This window comes from Tetrao urogallus (genome assembly GCF_951394365.1).
Source record: "Tetrao urogallus genome assembly, chromosome: 12".
NCBI lineage: Eukaryota > Metazoa > Chordata > Aves > Galliformes > Phasianidae > Tetrao > Tetrao urogallus.
The window spans coordinates 8,818,663-8,839,611 of NC_136825.1; the positions used below are offsets into that span (position 1 = coordinate 8,818,663).

Consider the following 20,949-nt stretch of genomic DNA (forward strand, 5'->3'; position numbering starts at 1 on the left):
AGAATCACTCTTTAAGGGGCAGATGATGACTGTTCAGGTCAGGGGAACTTTGTGGGTGATGGTGTGATGGTGTACTAACCAGTCCACCTCCTGGAAAGCAACTTTAACATGGAGATACCAGTAAGATGTCTGTAGTAGTGAGGTTTTAGTTTTGCTTTATAAAACTATTTTGTTGTTGAATGGCAGGGAGATGGTGCATGATTTTCTGGCTTTTAGACTGCGACAGCTGGCAAGCAGATTGATGTGCCATTTCAGGCTGTGACCTTTATGACAAAGAGCTCTTGCTAGCCATTTGTTAGATCACAAAAGATAAAATGAGCCCATGTTCAGTGAGTATATACTGATATTGTATGTGTCAAGCTTTATCTTCACTGTCACAAAGTTGTAAATCTGCATTTGAAAACTGAACAAACACTGAATTAGGGAAAATAGTCCCCTCCTCTCCACCTGTTCTGTTTTCTTCCTTTTAAGTGGAGGTATTTTCTTTCTCCCTTTTGCATCTATTGTTATAGAAATCTTCAGCTGTGTTTATCTAAAATGTCGAATTTAGAAGAAAGCAGAAACTAGGATGAAAGTAATACAACAAATTTCACACAAGTCAGTCATTTATTTGTTGCTTGCCTGAGATTATTTCTGGGCTACTGTCTTAAGCAGAACGATTACAGAGAGCATATATGCACAGACAAAGGGATAGGAAGATGCAACTTAATGATTTGGAGGCTTTGATTCTTTTTAAAGAGGCATAGGATGAAGGAAGTAAATATACTTCTAGATACAGGTTGATACAGTATATACAGTTATTAACAACATAAAATTGCTGTTTGGTTACTTGTCATTACATTCGTCTTTCTCATCAGCATACTACTTCACTCACATGAGAAAAGTGAGACGTTTTCAGCATGGCTTCCTAAAGAAAAGACTTAGGGAATTGCTCCACCAGTCCTCTTCAACATTTGAAGCTACTTGTATTGAGCAACTGCATCTCAAACATACTGCAATTCTACAAGTAAGTGGCTGTAGATAGAGACCCACACAAGTGCTTCTGTAATAGCATTCAGCTTTTAGATGCAGTCACATACCTACACAGCTGCTCATGGGCCTTCGCTGTTTTTTGTCCATCTAAGTATGGACTGAAGGCAGCAGGAGTGTGTTGGGAAGGAGAGTGACTAAGATTTTTAACCTAGAAACTTGGGAAGCTGCCTGGAGCTGTAGCTATCAAGGGAACAAGAAGGCTGTATGTTGGTGGATGTGTTGTAGAGGAGTGCCAGAGACAAGAGTACTGACAAGTCTGTTGAAGAAAGCAGGCAAATGCCATGGAGAAACCTCGAGGTACTGCACATGGCTGCTTAAAGCTTGGGTAAGTTCTGAAGACTGTTCTTCTGATACAAAGAGGGTGCCACTGCTGCAACGGTACTGGGAATTTGGAGAAGTTAAAAGCTGGAGAATGCAAAGAATGTAGAAAGCAGACATTGTATAAGACCAGCTTTCATTGGTTCCGTTGTTTGTGGAACAGCTCCTTCTTGCCAATAGGTTGATTATTTTCATTCAAGGAGTGTTAAATCTATTACATTATGGAAAATACCGTAAAAAGTAAATATAATTCATATTCTCAACCAAAGGATGTCCTATTTCTTCTAAAAAGATTCTTCTCATCAGAGCTGAAATGCATTGTGTTGTCAGGGCAGGAGGCCAGTGCTTGTAGCCTGCCATCTTTCTTGGACGCGTATAAAAAGGCATGGTTTGTCTGGTATTCTTCACCAGCACAGAACAGGACGTATATAGCAGGACCTGTAGATGCAGTGTTTCTGGTGTTCTTGTTTTTCTTTAATGAAATATGTTAATGCAGTCTGATTTTTTTTTTTTAATGCATGATGGTTTGCACTGCTGTAAACAAGCCCTCATTTTTATCATGTCAGTATGAATTTCAAATCTATGTACTCTCCTTTTTTTTATATTTTCACTTCTTTGAATGTTTGAAAAAGACTTAAAACATATTAAGTGGCTGCACTGTTAACCGAGCCAGCCAACTAAACCATGTGCTTATGCATATGTAGTGGCTGCTATTAAGCTAATTGATTGTGTTTGAATTTATGGTATTATGTCCTCTGATTGCAGGGAAGTATGACTAAGGCTGTGCGCAGTCTCCCAAGTATGAGCCAATTAACTGCTTTGGCCAGGAATGCCAAAAGCAGAAATATGTAAGAGAAGTGGAAGATGAAGCTATAAAAGAAATAAGATATATAAATGGTGTATTAATCATAAGTACTTACACATATGTTGTCTGTCTAATGTAGCACGTTCACAAAGTGGCTGTTGTGACTAGAACTTTTCAGGGTCTGTCCCAAGTTACATTTGTGCAGCATGGTGAATAGCTGCATTTGCAATGAATAAGAAGAATGTAAAAAATGTTAAATAGTGCTTTATGGCAGATTGAAAATGAGAAATGACCCACAAACCTGCAGAATAGTGTTAGCGAAAAACAGTTGTGTCCAGCAGTCAAAGGTAGCCGCTGAGCTACACTGCCTTCTGTCCACCAGGAGATGGTGCCCTAGAATACATTCGGTAATTGCAATTTTTAAAAGCAGTGATTTCTGAATGAGTATTTAAAAACAAACAAAAACCAACAAAACCATGCCATGCTACGGTCCGAAAAACAAAACAGCACAGCCTTTGTGATGCTTGTACTTTCATTCAAATCCTGAAGTAGTGTAAAAATAGTTGCATGGTCTGCTGCTTTCAGTGAAGTGGCTATCTAGATCTAAAGTATTTTAGAGAACTAGAATGACCTCAATTGACTTTAATTCCAAATAATCACCAAAATATTAATGCACATTCATATCCAGACTTTATATTCTGAAAAGCTTGCTTATGATTAAATTCATCACAACACAAATGAACATTCAGGACTCAAGCAAGATAAAGCAATACAAAACACAATACAGCTAGAACTTAAATGAATACAAAATAAAAGCTCCAAATCAAACTATTCCTCTTCATAGTTTTTATATAAATTTCACAAGTATTTCTTTTTAAATCAGGCTTTGGAACAGAGGGAGGAACAGGGATAATAGTGATATTCTTTACCAAGAAACAAATCAATTTTATAAATGGAGATCAGAAAAGTAAACCCAAGTAGCACTAAGTCTTATTTACCTGTGGATTTCAAAGTATAATTCTGTTGTTTTCTTGATAAGGGAGAGAAAGAAGAAAAATGCAAATAATAATAATAATAATAATAATAATCAAGTAGCATCCAGTTCAACAGTAAAATGTGCTGAGCAGCTTCACATTGATAAATGGATGAAATGAGAAAATTAACTAACTCCTGTGCTGTATCAGTAAATACATACATTGTAAAACATGCTACATGCAAGTCAGGCAGATTTTTTGCCACAGTCTTAAGGAGGGCCAAAGTTTCACCAGTGAATTCTTAAATCTGCAGATTCTCTGCTTTGTTGCAGCTCAGGGAGACAGAATCCCCAGCAGACCATTAATTTTCCCTGCCTGCTGGCTTGGCCAGGGTTTTGCTGAAGGCACTGGCAATTAGAAGAAACAGGAGTGTGCTGCCTGTGAGGCCCAGCCAGCCAATATTCACAGATCAATAACTCCACCTGGCTTTTTTGCTCCCTCTAAATCTCACACAAAGGAGTTTATTTAGCAGAAGCAGCTGGCTTTCCTTCATATCTGATGTGCTGATATAACTTAACAGTAGACACAAGGACTGCCACAACAAATTACAAAGTGAAGTTCTCCTCTTTTAATATTCCATGACAGCTCTTATGTTCTGAGTTGCACAAGTCTTTTTTGCAATATAAACATTTTATTTCAGGTTGTTAAAATTAAACACATGTATTTAAAACAAATTGGGGAGAAAAACTTGTCACACTGTAATTGCCAATCATTTTTTCTTTTATACAGCAGTAAGGAGTATGGTAGGAGCACTTATTACAACAGCAGCAGCTCTAACTCTACGCGTCTTGTTTGCACAGCACTGCACATATGGTCCTCTGTGAGAAACACAGCGCTGCTCGAGTGCATTGTGTACCTTGCAAACATATTTATCTCACCCATGTGGACTACATCTGTGGCTGCAGCACGGATAAGCACTATGTTCATTACGTGTGTGACAGGAGGATGATTTGCTGGAGAGCAGGCCTGCAGTAGCGACGGAGTGCTGTGCAGGAACACCCCTGGCCCTGGGCTGCAGCAGACCTGACTGGGCCTTGCTTTGAGGAGTTACTTATCCAACGTAAGCTTTCAACAGTGAACATGAGTGGTGCATATCATTTGATCCAAACTGCTTGCTAAAAAGGGCTATTTCCTCTGATACCCCAGCCTCTCTCAGAACCCAGCGTGCTTTCCCATGAGCTAATACCAAAGAAAGCACGTGCTTGAACTGCTGAGGTACCAAATGCGCACCGAGGAGTTTGCTGCCTGCTGGCAGCATTGTGCTGTGCTGCCTGGCACTGGCTGGCTGGAGCTCAGCACAGAGCCGCCAGGACCACAGCCCGTGCCTCAGCCTCACAGTTCTGCAGTCCACACAGCCACTCGGAATGTTTCCCTGCGTGAGCACACAGGTGCAGGCCCTATGCCCTGCTCAGTTAATTGAGAAGTGAAAAACAAAAACTCCTGCAACAGTGTCCATCAGCTTATTGTACAAGGCTCCAATGGTCCAAGCTGCCACACAGCAGGAAGGAGAGCCTGGCTTCCAGGTGGGCTGCATTAGCACACATACACTGACTTATGAGTGGCGTCCTCCGTACCCCAAGGTCTGCTTTTCAGGACCGGTTCTGCTTAGTTTGTTGGCTTGCAGGATTTATTTATTTATTTATTGCCTGCTACCCTGCACACACAGGTTGCCCATCAGTCGTCCTCCACAGCAGGGGAGGGTTCTGAGTACACAGTTGCATTCAATGTTTAATTAGGAGCGCTAGCAGGACAACGCGTCCCTGGCACGGACAGAGCACCTGCAGCCCTGACCTGCGGCCGTTCCCGGGTGCAGGGTGCTCAGTTTCAGCATCGTGTTTTTGTTTCTGTGAGAACCGTACGTAAGCAACTGCTGCTGCAGCGCGGCTTGCCGCCCCCGCCCGGGGGTCTCACGCAGGTGGGGCCGCCCCGCGCCCGAGCGGCGCGGCGGGAAGTTCCACATCCAGCTGCAGTCAGCGGCGAGAGCGGGAAACCGGGCGCACGCGACCCCAGCTGGGCACGGCGCTCCCGCGCGCGGCGGCTCGAGCCCCGGCGGCCGTTAAACCGCCGCTCTCCTGACAGAGCCCGCCGGGGCACGGCTCCTCCGGGCGCGCTCCGCCCGCCGAGCGCCGGCGCGGGGACTCCTCTCGGTCCGGCTCCGCGCCCTGGACGCGGTGACAGCCCCGGCCCTCCGTGAGCAGCCGCGGCCCCGAGCGACCGGAGGGGAGGCTGCCGGCCCCGCGGCAGAGCAGCGCCGCGGCCGCCCTCTCCCTGACTGACTCGGTGAAAATCATTGTTTGGCTCCGGCATTAACTACATTCCAGCGGGACGCAGCGCCCAGTCTCCTTCCTCGCATTCCTGCCCTACACAAAGGAGTCCCTGCCTCGCCGAGCCCTGCGCTCCGCTCGCCGCGCCGCGAAGCCCCTCCGGAGCGGCCGCCGCCTTCACCCCCCTCCCGGGGGTGCGGGCCGGGCCGGGAACCCGCCGCGGGTCGGCCGGCCGGGGGCGGCGGGGGCAGGGAGTCGCCGAGCGCAAATTCCTCCGCGCGGCGCGCCATTGACTGGACCGAGCAACTTATTTAAGGCTGGAAAGTGACACAGGGGCTCCTCGTCTCCGCTCGCCGCTTTCCGCCGGGCAGCGCGGCCGTACCGAGGCGAGCGCCGCGGCGTGGGGATGCCGCCGGGGTGTGCGCGTGCCGCAGCCGGGCCGCTGTGCGGGGAGGGAGCCGCGTCCCGCTGATAGCACCGCTGGTGCGCCGCGGGAAGGAACTTTTGGGGTGATTTTTTTTTTTTTTAAATTTTTTTTTTCCCCCTTTCCTACTGCGGACTGTGTTTTCATAGAGCGATTCCCAACCTACCCCGGGCCGCCGGGCACAGGCCGAGCATGGAGAAGTACGAGGAGAACATGGCACTGAAGGCCACCAAGTTCATGGAGGACCTGTCCCTCTACGAGCCCTGCCCGGACGCTCCCTATGGCCGGGGTGGTCGCCGGGACCTAACGCTACACGCCGATCTGGAGGAGACCAAGCGGGTCATCGCCGCCCACATGACGGCGGAGCAGCGGGGCCGGAAGATGAACGGCACCGCCGCGCCGCCGCCGCCCGCCGAAGCCTTCTCCGCCGCCGCCCCCTGCGGCAAAGCCGCCCCGCTCCGTGCCGCCAACGGGCGCCCCACCGCCGAGCCGCCGTGCTGCGAGGAGGGGCTGTGCACCCGCTCTGAGGTGGCGCTGCCCTGCTACAGCGGCTTCCCCGACAAGGGCAAGCGCTACTCGGCCGAGGGCTACCGCTACGCCGCGGGCAGCGCCTACGAGAGCGGCTACGTGGCCAAGGGCGGCGGGCGGGCTCCCGGCGGCCCGGACGCCAAGTACGGCAACGCCAGCCCCCGGGCCAGCCTGGCCGCCCCGCCGGGTCCGGGCCCCGGCGCCGAGCACGGCAAGTTCTCCAGCCCGCGCTCCAGCCTGGGCGGTGCGGCCGCGCCGCCCTACGAGAAGTTCTCCAGTCCCCGCTCCAGCTTGGTGGTGCCCGGCCAGGAGAAGTACGGCAGCCCCCGCGGCAGCCTGGTGCAGTACGACGGGGCCGCTCTCAGCCCTCGCTCCAGCTACGCCAGTACGGCCAGCGACACCAGCAAGCACTCCAGCCCCCGCGCCAGCCTCACTAGCTACGACGGCGGCAGCAAACCTAGCAGCAACCGCACCAGCGGCATCAGCATGGGCTATGACCAGCGGCACGCCAGCCCCCGCTCCAGCACCGCCAGCCAGTACTCGTGCACCACCAGCCCGCGCTCCAGCTACTCGGACTCCAGGTACGGGCCGCCGGGCGGCGCCGAGCTGGACGGGACGACTGCCGCCGGGCTCGCCGTGGCCAGCCCCCGCTCCAGCCTCTGCAGTCCCGAGGGCCGCGGCGGGCCGGGCGCCGCCGTGGTTAGTCCCCGCTCCAGCATCTCCAGCCAGAGCTCGCGGAGTTCCCGCGGCTCCATGAGCGCTTACCCCGAGCTGCAGCTGCCCTCGCCCCGCTCCTCCTTGCTTGGTCCCGGCCCGCAGGAGGACTGCGCCGCGCCCGAGCTGGGGGACGTCTACCGCAAGGTCCGTGCCCAGTCTCCGCAGCGGCACGACCCGCAGCACCCGGCCGCTGCGCCCGACGCCGCGCCCCCCTACGCTTACAGTCCCACCAAGGGCTCCGCTTCGGCGCCCAAGTTCAAGCTGCCGTATCAGGTGACGCCGTGCCGGGACAGCGGCCCCAGCCAGGCGGAGAGGCGGCTGGAGGCACTGACACTGGAGCTGGAGAAGGAGCTGGAGATGCACATGAAGAAGGAGTATTTCGGTGAGTGACTCGCCGCAGGGGCAGGGTGCAGTGCCCGGTCAGGCGGCTCGAGATAGTGAAGGTGTGGGGCCTGCAGGCAGCCGAGGGCTTTGGTATTAGAGAAGGGTGCATGATGTCCAGGGCTGCTCTGAACCAGTTATCTGCTGAAACCTCTGGTTATCGCAGGAGAAAGCCAGCTTGCAGCAGGTACTAACATTCTTACTGGTGACACCAGTGTTTGCCCCTTACTTCCCAACTGATGCTTTGTCTCTGTTCTGTGTAGCTTGTCAGGATCTGTGATGCCTTCCCTTCCTGGGGCTGGTAGGAGACTTTTCTGAGGCATTATAGAAGCTGTCTGTGCTGTTGGAGTTCATAGTGATTTATGTTTTTGTCTTTGTCAGTAAGGCTCAGTGTTCCTGAGGTTGTGGCATTTGTGATTGTACTTTCAGGTCATGTACTACGTTCTGATGCTTGTGGACAGCTTGACTGTTAAGGTAGTTCTCAGTGTCTCATTCAGAGATGTCCTAGGCCACAGTGCTCCTGGAAGCCCCAGTGTTGTCACAGCCCCTTGTGGCCTCATGGGGCCTGCATTGTGCTGAGTCGGGCATTAGCTTGGTGTCGCTTGTGGGCTGTGGGAGGGAGGATGGAAGAGACCTCCTTGTCTTTGCTAAGGCTGTCAGCCTGTTGGCAATATCCTGAATGTCTTTGTTCTTTATAGAACAGAAGTAATTTCTTTAAGCACGTGAATATGCTTTGTAGTCACACCAAAGTTCAGATAGATCTCCTTTGTCTTTTATTTCGTACTGAGTAGAAAAGGCCAGAATGCCTTTGAAAGATAATCCTGGAGCCTGCAAGTAGTACCCTGCCCATCTGAGGCGCTGGGGACCAATGAGCTGGGTGGTAGGTGAGCTGAGTGGTAGCTGGGCTGGGCATCCCTGGTGGCAGGTGGCTTGTTCCCTGCTTACTGTGGGGATGAGGGTTCTGCATGGAGGAGCTTGCGGGAGAGAAGGCCCAGGCAGATGAGGGGCTTGGGGTGAGCCAGTCCCCAGCAGTGGCCCTGTGCGTCCGGGCTGTGGAGTCTGTGGCCTTCTGAGGCAACCTCTGTGCCTTTCTGCACTGGCTGCGTGCAAAGGGAGAGACTTTATGGCAGTGTGTGGTCTGACCGATAGAAGCGTTGCTTGGGACAGAGACACGTATTACCTTGGTCCTTGACTTAAATGCTGAAGATTCAAGCTGCTTTCAGTGTTAACATTAGCGTGCCCTGAGCAAAAGAGAGGAAGTACAGGACTTCGTGCGGTGCTTGTAGTGAGACAGACCTGCACTGATCAGATGAGGTAGCTGAGCGAGTGGTGCCCTTTCCTGCAAGGAAAACCTTTTAGTGTCATGCACCTGGTGCGGGGTTCAGATGATTGCTGGAACATCACCAGCTGAGGTTGTTAATGGTTCAGGTGTGAGTATCTGCAGAAGCAGGACTGTGGGGGAAGGTAGTTAACATGCTAAGAAATGTTATCTTCAAAATAGCAGTGTCCAGAGCTGAGAGCTGAAATATGCTTAGAGTAAGAAATGTAACTTATTGCTATCCTGTACTCTGAGAGGTTTCTCCCGTGGCCAGAAGAGCTGGGTGTGATCAGGGGCTCCAGGAGCAGCCACAGGAATGGGTGTTGTGGATAGTTCGTTCTTATTTGTAAGAGCTTACCCGTTGTGTCAGTGTTTGCAAGTGTAGGAACACGTTGCAGCAAGCCCTAAGCTCTGGCAAATGTGTCCTATGTCAGATTAGGAGGGAGTTTGTGCCTTTCTGTCTAGGGAACGTAAGTGCCAGCTGCCCTGTGTGTGTGTTGTTGCGGTGGTAGAGAGAAGCACTACTGTGTCTTGCATCCTAGCAGATGAAATCAGGAAAACATGGTTACTGTGAAAGAAGGCTGATTTCTAAATTAAGGTTTTAACAAGTCCTGGTGGGCCTTGGTCCTGCATGTCTGCTTCACTCATGGGGTAAATGCTGAGCTTTGGCTGAATGAGCATGTGAGGGGCAAGTCTGGTATGACTGCAGGCAAATATGTCAGAGACAAGGAGAAAGAACCAGTGAGGGAAAAGTCCACTTATTGACAAATCATTTTATAAATAATCCACTCGGATGTATTGGAGAAGGTCTTAATAGAAGGAGGCCAGCAGAAATGTTTTGATTTGCATTGTGATTTGTGCATATTTGTATCTGACACACTATAAAGGCAATTGCGGAGTGTCCTGTGATACCGATGGAGAAAATAAATGTTAAGCTAATTGTCTAACAGCAGATGGTTTAATACTCCTTAATTGGATAAGCTCCATTGCCCTATGAGTAAAAGTTCATATGGTGACTATAATTTTTCTGTGTTCTCTGCGTTTTCCCCACCTCCAGGAAAGGAAACAGTAATCTCTATTTTGTCCATTCAGTATGAGGGCTAATCTATGTGGTACTGCTGTCTTCATGCCACTTGTTTTTGTCCACATACGACTTTGAAGATGTGAACAGTGAGTTACTTTGAGGTCAGGTGACTAACTAGTCCTGTTAGGTGGAAGAATACTGTGTATTTGTACTGCTTGTTGGGTCAGAGTGTTCCACTAGCCATGCTTATACTGGCAGTCTGGCTGCATTTCAGAAGCCCGTAGCACGGAGCAGATAATAAATGATAAAGCTCCTGTTGATGCCCCTGATATTTCCCTTTTCCTGAATGAGAAGGGCAAGGCAGCACTTTTAGATCAAGTGTCTGCACCAAGTTAGAACGTAGATGTGTCAGTAGAAGGACCCAAAGAGAAGGAACAGAGCTAGTCTTTCGGTAATGCTGCCCAGACAGTGCTGCCCCACCGAGCTGGTTTTGACCTTGGGGGCTACCTACCACCTAGAGAGGGTGAACAGGAATTACCCTGGAGCCCTGCAGGCATTCAGGGACCTGCTGAAGTGGCTTCATGTGACTGAGGCATGTTCAGGGCCTGAGCCCTGGAGAGGCCTTGGGGGAGCTAGCAGACCCTGCAGGCTGGGGGGCTAGCAGCTGCTCTGAGCACTGCTGTGCTGAGAGCTTTGCTTTGCCTTGCTGCTTTCCCTTCTCCATCCTCCCCTTTCTTCCAGCAGACTTCAGTGCATCTGTTCAGTGAAGGAAAATGTCATTCCACAGTTGGTTTAATCTGACTGAAAGTGGCAATGCTGCAAGAAGTGCCATATGCCTTCCCTACTCCTGCTTGCACAGCTGAGAAGTAGCACCTTACCACGTTCAAGTGCTCCTGCCAGCACACTGCAGCCACATGTGCTCACCGATCTTAGAGAAGACAGTGCTTGCAAAAAAGGGAGAAGGGGAGGGTTGTTCTGGGCTGGGTCCGTGAACTGCTCTGATTCTCCCTTGTCAGTGAGATGGCTGGGTCTGACCCAAGGGAGAGGGTGTGCATGGAGGGCACTGGAGGATGAGACTGCTCCTTTGGTGGCAGCCTACAGCTGGGTAAGACTATGAGCTTTTGTGCTCTTATAGCTGTACCCACTTTCTCTGCAGCCTCTTCCCAAACCGTTTCAAGTTTGTCTGCTGACTTCCCATATGTCCCCTCTCAAGGCACTGACAGTTCAGGGGTGCAGCTACTTCAGTGTTGCCTTGAAGTAGTCTCTGTTTTGTCTTGCAGTGTGCTGAAGTGGAGCACTTCTGCTATCAGCTCTGCCCATAGTCAATTCTTAATTCATGGCTGGAGAAATGGAGTGTCTCCTGGAGTACGGTACAGTCCTTGATGCATGTCTGTCCTGGACAAAGTGCTGCTTTTCTGGCAGGGCTGCAAATATATGATATCAAGTGAATCTGAAGCAGTAACAGAGGAAGAAATAAAGGAATGTGCATGGTATCAGCAAGCTTTACTATTAGCTTATTTTGGGGGGCTGTGTTCAACAGCCTGAAAAGGTTCGAGTCCTGCCAAGACAGTGGTACCTGGGGCTGTTGCACGGTATCACATGGAGATGCTTCCAGGCTGGAAGTAGGTGTCCTGCTTGCTTACTTGGAAGCAGAAACGTCCTCCAGCTCAAAACAAAATTAGCAGCTATGGTAATAATTGTGTGGTAGGTGTTTGATTTTGGTTGTGTTTTAAAGTGATTTTTCACCATGTAGATCCTGTCTCTGGAAGTGGATTTTGTTCCACACTCTACAATGGTGTGGGTATTTCTGTTTTGACCTGTTATCTCTTTCTGTTAACCTCACCATGTTGTTTTAGCTTACTCTCAGTCTAGGCTAGTTTGTGGCTGCACAGTGAGGCAGAGGAGCACGAGGAGGTGGCCAGATGCATCATATCTCTTCCAACTGGAATATTTCGCATCATCTGAAACTTTATTTCTTGCATATCTCTAACATTACACTTATGTATTCCACAAAACTTTTAAGAGAAGTTCTATGACTCATTAAGGAGGAGGAGGGGAAAAAAAAAACTGGAAAAAACCAACAGCACAGCATAGCCCAAACACTCATTTAATGCTCAACTGAGAACTACTGAAGCTATAAAACGTGTAGAGACTTACACTGGGAGACTGAAAAGGGCATAAGGACTTATTGCTATTGACACCTGTTTCCAAATTTGTGATCCTGGAAAAGTTCCTCTGAGCAGGTTTTGCACAAAGGCTTGTAGGCAGTTGGGTTTAAACCTCTGCGTTGCTCAGGTTGTTGTGGTGTGCGTGCTCTGACAAGTTCAGCTCAGCTGTATTGGCCAGCATGGCCGTGAGTCCTGGCTCAATTCACCGCTGAGATGGGGGCAACAACTGCAACTGCTGCATGGCTTGAAAGAGTAGGTCTCATAGAGCTGACATGGTTGTTGTAGGAAAGGCTTTGGCACCTGTGTGAAATCCTGAGAGAGTGGGCTGTGAGGTGCTGCGTGGCAGTTCTGGCTTGGTTATTTAAGCACACGGCTTAGAGAACTCCCGTGTGCGATGTACCCAGAGGTGATGAACTTCTCTTAGGAGAAGATTGTTCCCTCACACTTGGCAAAGCAGAGGTAGCACCTCCAGTCCCTCTTTGTGCTGAGTATGGCTGCTCACCCTGCTGAGATCCATGCTGCAGGAGTTGGTCTGGTGCAGGGTCTGCTTGGTAGCATGCAGGGTACGTGCTGCAGGTGTGCTCAGAGTTTCCCTTATAATTAATTTTTAGGAGTTGAGTTACCTACAGGTGCCTCCAGGTCAGGATAGCCTGGGTTGGTCACCCAGAACTTGGTTCATAAGAAAGCTAAAGTTGGCTTGATTGTGGCTTCTAGCACTGACTTTTGAGGAGTTAGTAGTGAAGATGAGCAAATTCTAGGGAAGGAAGTCAGATAGCTTTGAACAGGGCTATGATGTGGTTGGAGAAAACACAAATACTTAAGACTCTATTTGAGGGAAGATGATGAATTCTAATGCAGTTTATTGCAGACAGCAGCACTCCTATTGATGAAGTTTATTGTGAGGGTCAAAATGTACATTCACAAATACCAAGAGAAGTGTGGGGAAAGAAGCACTGAAATGTAAAGAATAATTATGTGTATTGTTACAGAATCCCAAGAAGGGGATGAAGTGAACAATCATGAGGCATTTAATAGGTTACTAAAGGTCATGCCTGAGTAGGTACCATTGCTCTTTTATGAGTTTGTCCTAACAAGATGTGTTTCAGTTCAAAACATATTTAGTCTTTGTGAGAAGTAGACAGCTATTGTGGAAGAACTGCTGGCGATTCTCAGATATTTTTCTGGCCATCCAAACATTTGGTTAATTGGTGAACAGTTTCACTTACAATGCCACAGAACTTCTGGAAAGTGAAAACAAGATGCTTTCTCCCTTTTAATGTGGCCACTTGAAAAAGAAAATATTTTCTAAGTTAAAATAAAGAGAAAAGAAAAGACATTCCTAAATGCAGTTTGACAGTTGTGCAGATTTAGATGCTATTGCATTGTTCCAGCTCACTTGGATCATATTTCATGTGGTCCATGGAGACATGGAGACCTCGTGGCCTCTCCCAGGCATGGGAAATACCATTTCACTCTGGCAGTCATTGCCTAAACCTTTCTCCTGTGCTGCAGCCTTGTCCCTAGGCACGTGCTTTGCAGAGAACTGGGTTCCCATGAGCGAAGCTCCTGAGGTGGAAGGTCACTGGTTCTGCTGCACTTTCTCCATCTCCCTGAATGTTACCTCAGTACCCGTGGTCCCAATTCACAGAGTTGCAAGAAACATTGAGAAAGGCCAGTACTTAATGTAGGTTGCTGGCAGGGTCATTGTGAGGTGTTGTTGGACTTGAAACATAGGGCTGGGAAACTTTGCATAAATCCCAAATTAAACTGCAGGTCTTCTGAGGTGCATCTTTGAGTGCAGAACCCAGGTGCGGCCTTTGCATTTGCACTGCAGTACATGTGTAGAAAGGGGTTTTGGTTGGGATAAGTATGATTTTAAAAAAAAGAAAAAAAAAGAATTTACTTAAATGTAATCATGTGCTGACCTAACACTCGGGTATAGTTGGGGGGAAAATCCTCAGTCAAAGGAAGAGTTTTAATTAATGGCTTATAATGCCATAGGTTTTTTTGGTTTTTTTTTTTGCCACAGTTATGTGAAAATTCTCTGTAATTGGTTTGCTGCCCATTTTTAATCAAAGCCATATTTCTCAGATCAAAACACTCAATGGAAAACAGAGCTGTACAACAATCAAGTGCATTGGAGTCCAGATTTTGATCTGGTTTGAAAAATAAGCAAGTAATTTTCTCAAGTGTAGGTCAGTAGCTGGTATTCTTAGAAAGCATGTTGGCTTGTTGTACCTGTTCCGGGCTGGAGCAGGCCTGGGCCTCTGGGCTGCAGGACTGCAAAGCAGCAGCGCTTCACATCAAGTGGTGGTGCTTGCTGCAGTTGAAACCTGCTGTGGATCAGTGCAGAGATCAGTGGTTTAACTTCCAGGGGGGAAAAAAAAAAAAGGTACCTTAACACACCTGATTTTCCTTAGTGCTATTGTGTAACAGGACAAATCCCCATGGACAGCATAGGATGGTGCTGCCTGGCTGCATATGAGATGATGCAGAGAACAAGTCCTGGTGGGTGATAAGAAAAGGCACTCTAAGCATCCTCATGCCCTTCAGTCCAGTTGTCCTGTGTCAGCTGCTGGGGTGGATGGGAATTTCTAGCAGAACATCACACCTTCCATTTTCCTGTGTGTATGTTTCTATTGCAGCTGGTCATCCTCAGTGCTAATTTGAATCCTTGCACCAGCTCTGTATTTTGGCAAATGGTCTGTGAAGCATTTGAGGGTTTTCAGTGGCGCTTGAGGGGGTTGTAGTTTTATTGTGAACATTTGAGACAACATGGAAATAGTACTAAATGTGAAGTTTACAGTCACGCGGGAACACTATGAAAAGGTGAAAAATTAACAATTAAATGTTTAATGGAAAAACAGATGCCACATTAGTTGCACTTGACAGGGATCCTACACGGAATTTCACTTAACAGAGCATTCTCTACTCTCAAAATCCACACAACTTTACAAGTTACTAACTTTTTATTGAAAAAATGTAATGCTTATCTGTTAACGCCACAGGGCTGTGTCTGACCTGTATCTGACAGCTTGGAGTTATCTCTGGCTGTTCTTAGTTACACTGTGGAGGTCCACAGAATAAGTAAATCCTTACCTGTTTTACCTTTCCCATGTTTCCCTGCCTGCCCTGTCCAGCTTTTTCTGCACCTTTCAGGGCATATCTGTGGAGTAGAATCATAGAATCATAGGGTTAGAAGGGGCCCTTAAAGTCACCGAGTTCCAGCCCCCTGTTATAGGCAGAGACATAGACCAGGTTGCTCACAGCTCCATCCAGCCCTCCTGGGATTGGGCACTCAGTCTCTCTGGGCAACCTGTTCCAGTGTCTCACCACCCTAACAGTAAAGAATCTCTTCCTAATATCTAGTTTAAATCTACCCTCTTCTGGTTTAAAGCCATTTTCCCTCATCCTGTCACTACATGCCCTTATAAAAAGTCCCTCCCCAGCTTTCCTGAAGGCCCCCTGGAAGGCCAGTATAAAGTATCTGGAGCTTTCTCTTCTCCAGGCTGAGAGCCCTGACTCTATTAGCCTATCCATGTAGGGGAGGTGCTCCAGATCTCCAGTCAACTTCATAGCCCTCCTCTGGACTGTTCCAACAACTTGATGTCCTTCTTTTGTTGGGGGCCCCAGAACTGGATGCAGTACTCCAGGTGGGGTCTCATGAGAGCAGAGTAGAGGGGCAAAGTATATGACTACTTTGTGCTTTCATTGTAAAAGCTATATGCAGTCTTTCCTGAGAAGTTGGTATCTTGTCCAATGGGCAACAAAATTCTGGAAGTTATAATGTAAATAAAGATGATCAGCTAGAGTTAATGGTATGAAAGAGGACTATAATGCTCTCTTAAGTCATGCTGACCTCTTTCAGCTTGTACAAAATTGGCTATGGGCACAGGATCCCCAAATTGCTCTGTGCACTTCAAGGAGACGGCTTTATTGAAGAAGAATGTGAATCCTAAAAAACCTGGAGGCTGTACCCTTGAGTTGGGTAACAGCAGCTCCTCCAGGTGTTGGCGTGTGGGCAGTTGGAAAGTTGACTAATGCTTCTCCTCCATCCACCTGTGATCCGCATTGCTCCACACCCTCTCCATGCTTCCATGGTTGAAGTTTGCCCCCCTGTATCTTACCAGAACACAAGGATTCTTTTAGCAGAGCTCCAGTGGGTGGATCGTGTTCGCACAGTGCTGACTTGGCTGTGCCTCTGTGGAGGAGAAATTTGGTTTCTGTCCATTAAAGGATTTCTCGCCAAGTCAAGACTTTGCCAGGACTCCTATTTCCATCCAGTGCTTTCATGTGATATTTTTTCCGCTTTCCAGCAAAGTGTTCGGTGTACTTGGCTTTTCCTCTCCATTGTTTTCTTTTGCACAGAACACCTTGCTTAATGGTACAAAGACTTAAAACTGAAGAGAATGTACAGAGTGGAGGAATATGTATGAATATGATGTACGTGACAGTCATTGGGCTCTAGTTTGTATGTGATTGTATAGAGCCACCTGATGCTGTGTGGACTGTGAATGAAATACTGGGGCTTCAGGTGCTATTGACCTTTCTTCCTTTGGTTGCAATTTTGGCAGCAAAATAGACCTACCCACTGATAATTAGTTTTTCCTGAAATTGTGGAGGCTGTTAGGTGTGGATTCAAATGCTATTTCACAAACAATTGGAGAAAAGCTCCTCATTTTGATCTGGAAGGAGAATCTCTTAAGTACTGTTTTTGTACTAGAGTTCAGGGGAAGATTATTCCTGTGCAAGGCCTGTGAGAGTGGCATAATGCTTCTTAGCACTGATGAGCAATACTTTCAACATTGGTCACTGCCCAACTGAGAGGAGAAAAATCAAATCCACTGCATGTTTGGTGCTTGTCAGGGCTTGGAGTTTTGTATGATTGCTGCACTGGGAGGGTACGAAGCAAGATTTGCCCCTTACTGTAATTTCTGTCAGGGTGGAGGCATGGCAATGCCCTCATTAAGTCCAATGTAGTCCTACAACTTTAGAGAGCCATTGTACCCTCTCTCTTTGTGCTGGAAAGATACAGAAGTGCCAAACAAGTTACCATTTGGAAAAAAATGATATAAAAAAACTCACAATATACAACACCTTCTAGATTTACTAGACATGGGAGAAAAGAGAAGAGAGAGTTTTGGCTGAAACAGCCTTACATGGTGTACAAGAGCAAACTGACATTACTCTTTTGGGAAAATCCTTCCCCAGCCAGTGTTCCACACCTGGGAGGAATTCAGGCTGGTGAAGAACTGGCTCAGAAAGAGGTGATCCCCAGAGGCTAATTTGCATTTGTTCACAAAGAAAAGACTTTGAAGACACTCCAAGCACAGACTTGAAAGTCAGCTTCCTGGTGTGCCAAGTGTGTGAAGCTCTCTGCTGCTGCTGCTGCTGCTGCTCCCACCTTGCAGGGGGCTTCGCCTGACTTCCTTTCCTTGGGGGAGGGGGGACAGAGCAGTTTGGACCTGTCTGGCCGTAGTGCTGACCTGCTCTGGCTGGCCATCCCTGCCCTGCTTGTGCCCACCTAATTTATTTCTGAAGTTTGTGTAAGACAAAGAAGAGAAAACATCCTAACTCCTGAGACTGAGGCCAAGATTTGGACTCTGCAGGCAGAACTTGGAAATTACTGGGCATTTTACTTGGGTAAAGACTGGCAGAATTGGGAAGTCCAGTGGTACATTATTGCAGGGTCAGAGAAGGGGTGAGTCACAAGGTCTGGGGGGAAGTAGAGTTTTTTTTGGTTTTCTGACAAAGTACCCCATGAATAATGAGTATTTTGGCTTAGAGCTTTTCATTTCCAAATAGGTCAGTCCCCACACAGCATACTGTGAAGGGAATTTCTAACCCTGCTCTGCAAGTGGGAATATGAGCTGAAGAGCTGCTGAGGCTGCTTTGCCCGAGTCAAGGCAGAATAGGGATCTTGCAAACCCAATTGCCCCATTCACCTGAGTGCTGTGTTATGCCTGGGGACTCCCAGTATGTGGCTGAATCCCTCTTCTATCAGTGGTACTGGTGAAAAGGGAGGCCCTGGGCCACTGCTGAGGCACCCAGCTGTGCACTGAAAGCTGTGTCTGAAGTCACATGTCAGGCTAACAACTAATACAGGTTATGGTTTTTTCCTTTCTCCCTGGAAGTGTTTCTTTCTCTGAGTCTTCCAGCCCATGCACTTGGGCAAGGATGATGCGTATCAGCTAGCTGGTCCTGGTAGTCACAGTTCCTTTCTGCTCTCTTCTGATCTTTTGGATGGGTGTTGATGATACCTTCATTCCCTTAACTTGCAAATACAAGGCTTGTAGGGGCAAGGACTATGGGCTGTGCAAGGAGGTAGCTGCTCCAGTCCCTTAAGGTTGCCATTATGTTTGCTGTGATATTTAAAGCCAAAGAGTGATAGGCGGGCAGCAGTAAGAAATAGCTTTTTAGAGGGTGAGTCACTCTGGGAGTGCCCACTGCACCAGGGCAACTCACCAGCATGTGGATATGGAGACTTAATATTTAAAATGCACGGAAGGCTTTGATTCAAAGGAGCGAAAGCTGCTGAGAACTTGGGCAAATATGCAGCAATGATAGCTTAAAGTTTTGAGAAAGCTGTTATCTCGCCTTTACTTATGAAGCTTATACCTGTGCATTTGCCCCATCCTGCATTTTCTAGGCTTTTGCCGTAGCAAAGCATTGTTTGCTCATCCAGAGCTGCTAGCAAGCTGAAAGTAGCTGAAAACACTTTGTGTTCATTTTGAACTGTTTTCAGTCTGAGTTCAGAGCCTAATTATGGAGGGACACGTTAGACCATAAGCTATATTTTGCTATATTCATCTTAAACTAGATTAGGACTGTGTGCAGCTAAGCAGAAGTGAAATCAGTGAGAATCTTTAATTTGAGGAGCATAAGCAACAGCTAGAACTAGGATATGCTACTTTTGCAGAGTTAGTTCTCCTCATATCATTTCCTTCTTTAGCATTGCTGTTCTGAACAAGGTCGTAACCAGCCAAAAACTATCTCCAGTAAGCCTGCAAGCAATTTGTTAATCCAATTTTTGTAATATGCTTGATGCTTATTCCAAACTTGAAGTTGATTTAACAGTGTAAGGGTTGTCTTGGGGCTCGAAGTTAGAGTTAAGAGTGACTCCAGAGTCAAGTGTGCCTGTTTCATAACAGATAGTTCCATGTTTGTTTTCATTCTGCAGCTCAGGGCTCGGGCACTGATTCTTCAGCCTAGAGGGAAAAAAAAGGTGGGATAAGGCTGTTATGTTCTTTGCAGGCTGGAGTGTAGAATTGAACAGAGAGCAGTCCACATGATGATCTTAAATAGGCACTGAGTGTTTCAAGTAGCGTGATGGTAGTTATTTGTTGTTTCCTCCAGGGGCCCCTGGGTCAGGTCATCTAAGAAATAATAGTAAATAGTTCTCTGGGAAGTGCTGTACAGGAAAAGGTGCTGAAGAAATCATTGGCTGGGGTGCACTCAGTATTTCAGGTTTGAAGTAAAGGTTCTTTGCCTGTCAATAGGTGTTTGATCTGTTTCAGAGGGTAGTGGATGGAGATATCTGCCAGGATTTAAACCTAGTATTGTAGAGGAACCTACTGTTTTTTTCTAAATAAGTTCCTTATCCTAACTCTCATGTGGCATCCCATACATTTGCAACTTGTCGGTGCAAAGAAACAGGGGAAAAGATATGTGTTCAGCCTGTATTCATTCTGCCAGAGACTTGTACAAGCCATTGCCTTAGCACAAGCCATTGTCACCACTGCAAGACACAATCTGGGGCTCCCATTAGATGAAAACCAATTGGGAGTAACTGTTTGTGCAGTTTGCTTCATTTTTCTTGTTTTGCTTGAGGTGACATCTCTCTTCTGGGCTGTTGTGGGAGACAACTAGAGGAGATGTTTTGTGCCTGGTGCTAGGTTGAGCAGAATCCACTTAATGGAGGCTAAACAATGATTCCTTCTATAAACTGGACAAATAGCTTGTCTCCAAAAAGGATAAAATCCTTCATCTTGCAAAAGTACCAGTTGGAGAAGCAGAGATTGTGTAGTCACTAGCTTGGCAGTGACTGTGCTGTGCTCTGCTGTTACAAAAAGGGCACACACAGTGGGGAGATTCTTCATTAAGTAAAAGCTAACCTTATTTCCATGGTTGTAATTACAGAAGAGGCTGGATTCATATGGAAACAAAGGCTTCATTAATTAATTAATAAAATAAAAAATAAAACCCAAATACACTAATTATTTTTGCTAGTTTTCAGAAGAATTTTTGTGGATTTTTTTTTTTAAAGAGAATCACAGAATCACAGAATTGTGGGGGTTGGAAGGGACCTCCAGAGATCATCGAGTCCAACCCCCCAACATTTAGAAATGTCTTTCTTAGCGGATACAGTAAAAGGAAAGGTTCCCAAAAGACTTCTCTGAAATTAAGGAAATAGTTGCACTCATTTGTGCTGCGGCGATTCAGCAAGTAAGAAATAAAATCCCAACTGTGTGATTTACACACTGATCATGAATGTTTTGATTAAAGGTCAGACTCAGAAATGCATTTATGCTTGTTTGGAAGCCTGAAGAGAAACCACCGGGGATGAGATCTCTAAGTAGAAGCTGGATATAGAAATATTCTTGTAGCTCTTATATTGCCCATTTCGTTTTGTTGTTGTGAATTTAGCATTAGGAGAAGTTTTACTAGAAGATTAATGTCCTGCCCCGTGTAGCACGTACAGCAGAGGAAGGCATTTGTGTAGGCTGTCCTGACTTAGCATATCAGTGAAAGGAGTTAAAAAGTAGGTAGGAAGAAGAGAAAAGGGTGTCCAGGAAAGCTAATTGATTTTTCAAGGATTTTTTCAGTCTTGGCCTTCTCCAAGCTCAAGAATGGTCCATTCTGTCATGTGGGCAGACTCTTGAAGAAGAAGTGGCAGGAGGATCACGTCTGATCAAGGAGCTCCTAACTAAGAAATG

At 47.3% G+C, this 20,949-nt stretch overlaps 1 protein-coding gene across 1 annotated transcript in view; it reads left to right on the top strand.

Annotated features, from left to right (window-relative positions):
• Positions 1-6,069: 6,069 nt before the first annotated feature.
• Positions 6,070-20,949, top strand: part of WTIP (WT1 interacting protein) — a gene marked incomplete at both ends in the record, with an annotated part of 71,105 nt that continues 56,225 nt past the window's right edge. The window contains one exon of the mRNA XM_079541493.1: positions 6,070-7,504. Within this exon, the coding sequence (XP_079397619.1) occupies positions 6,070-7,504 (1,435 nt within the window). The remainder of the gene's footprint in view (positions 7,505-20,949) is intronic.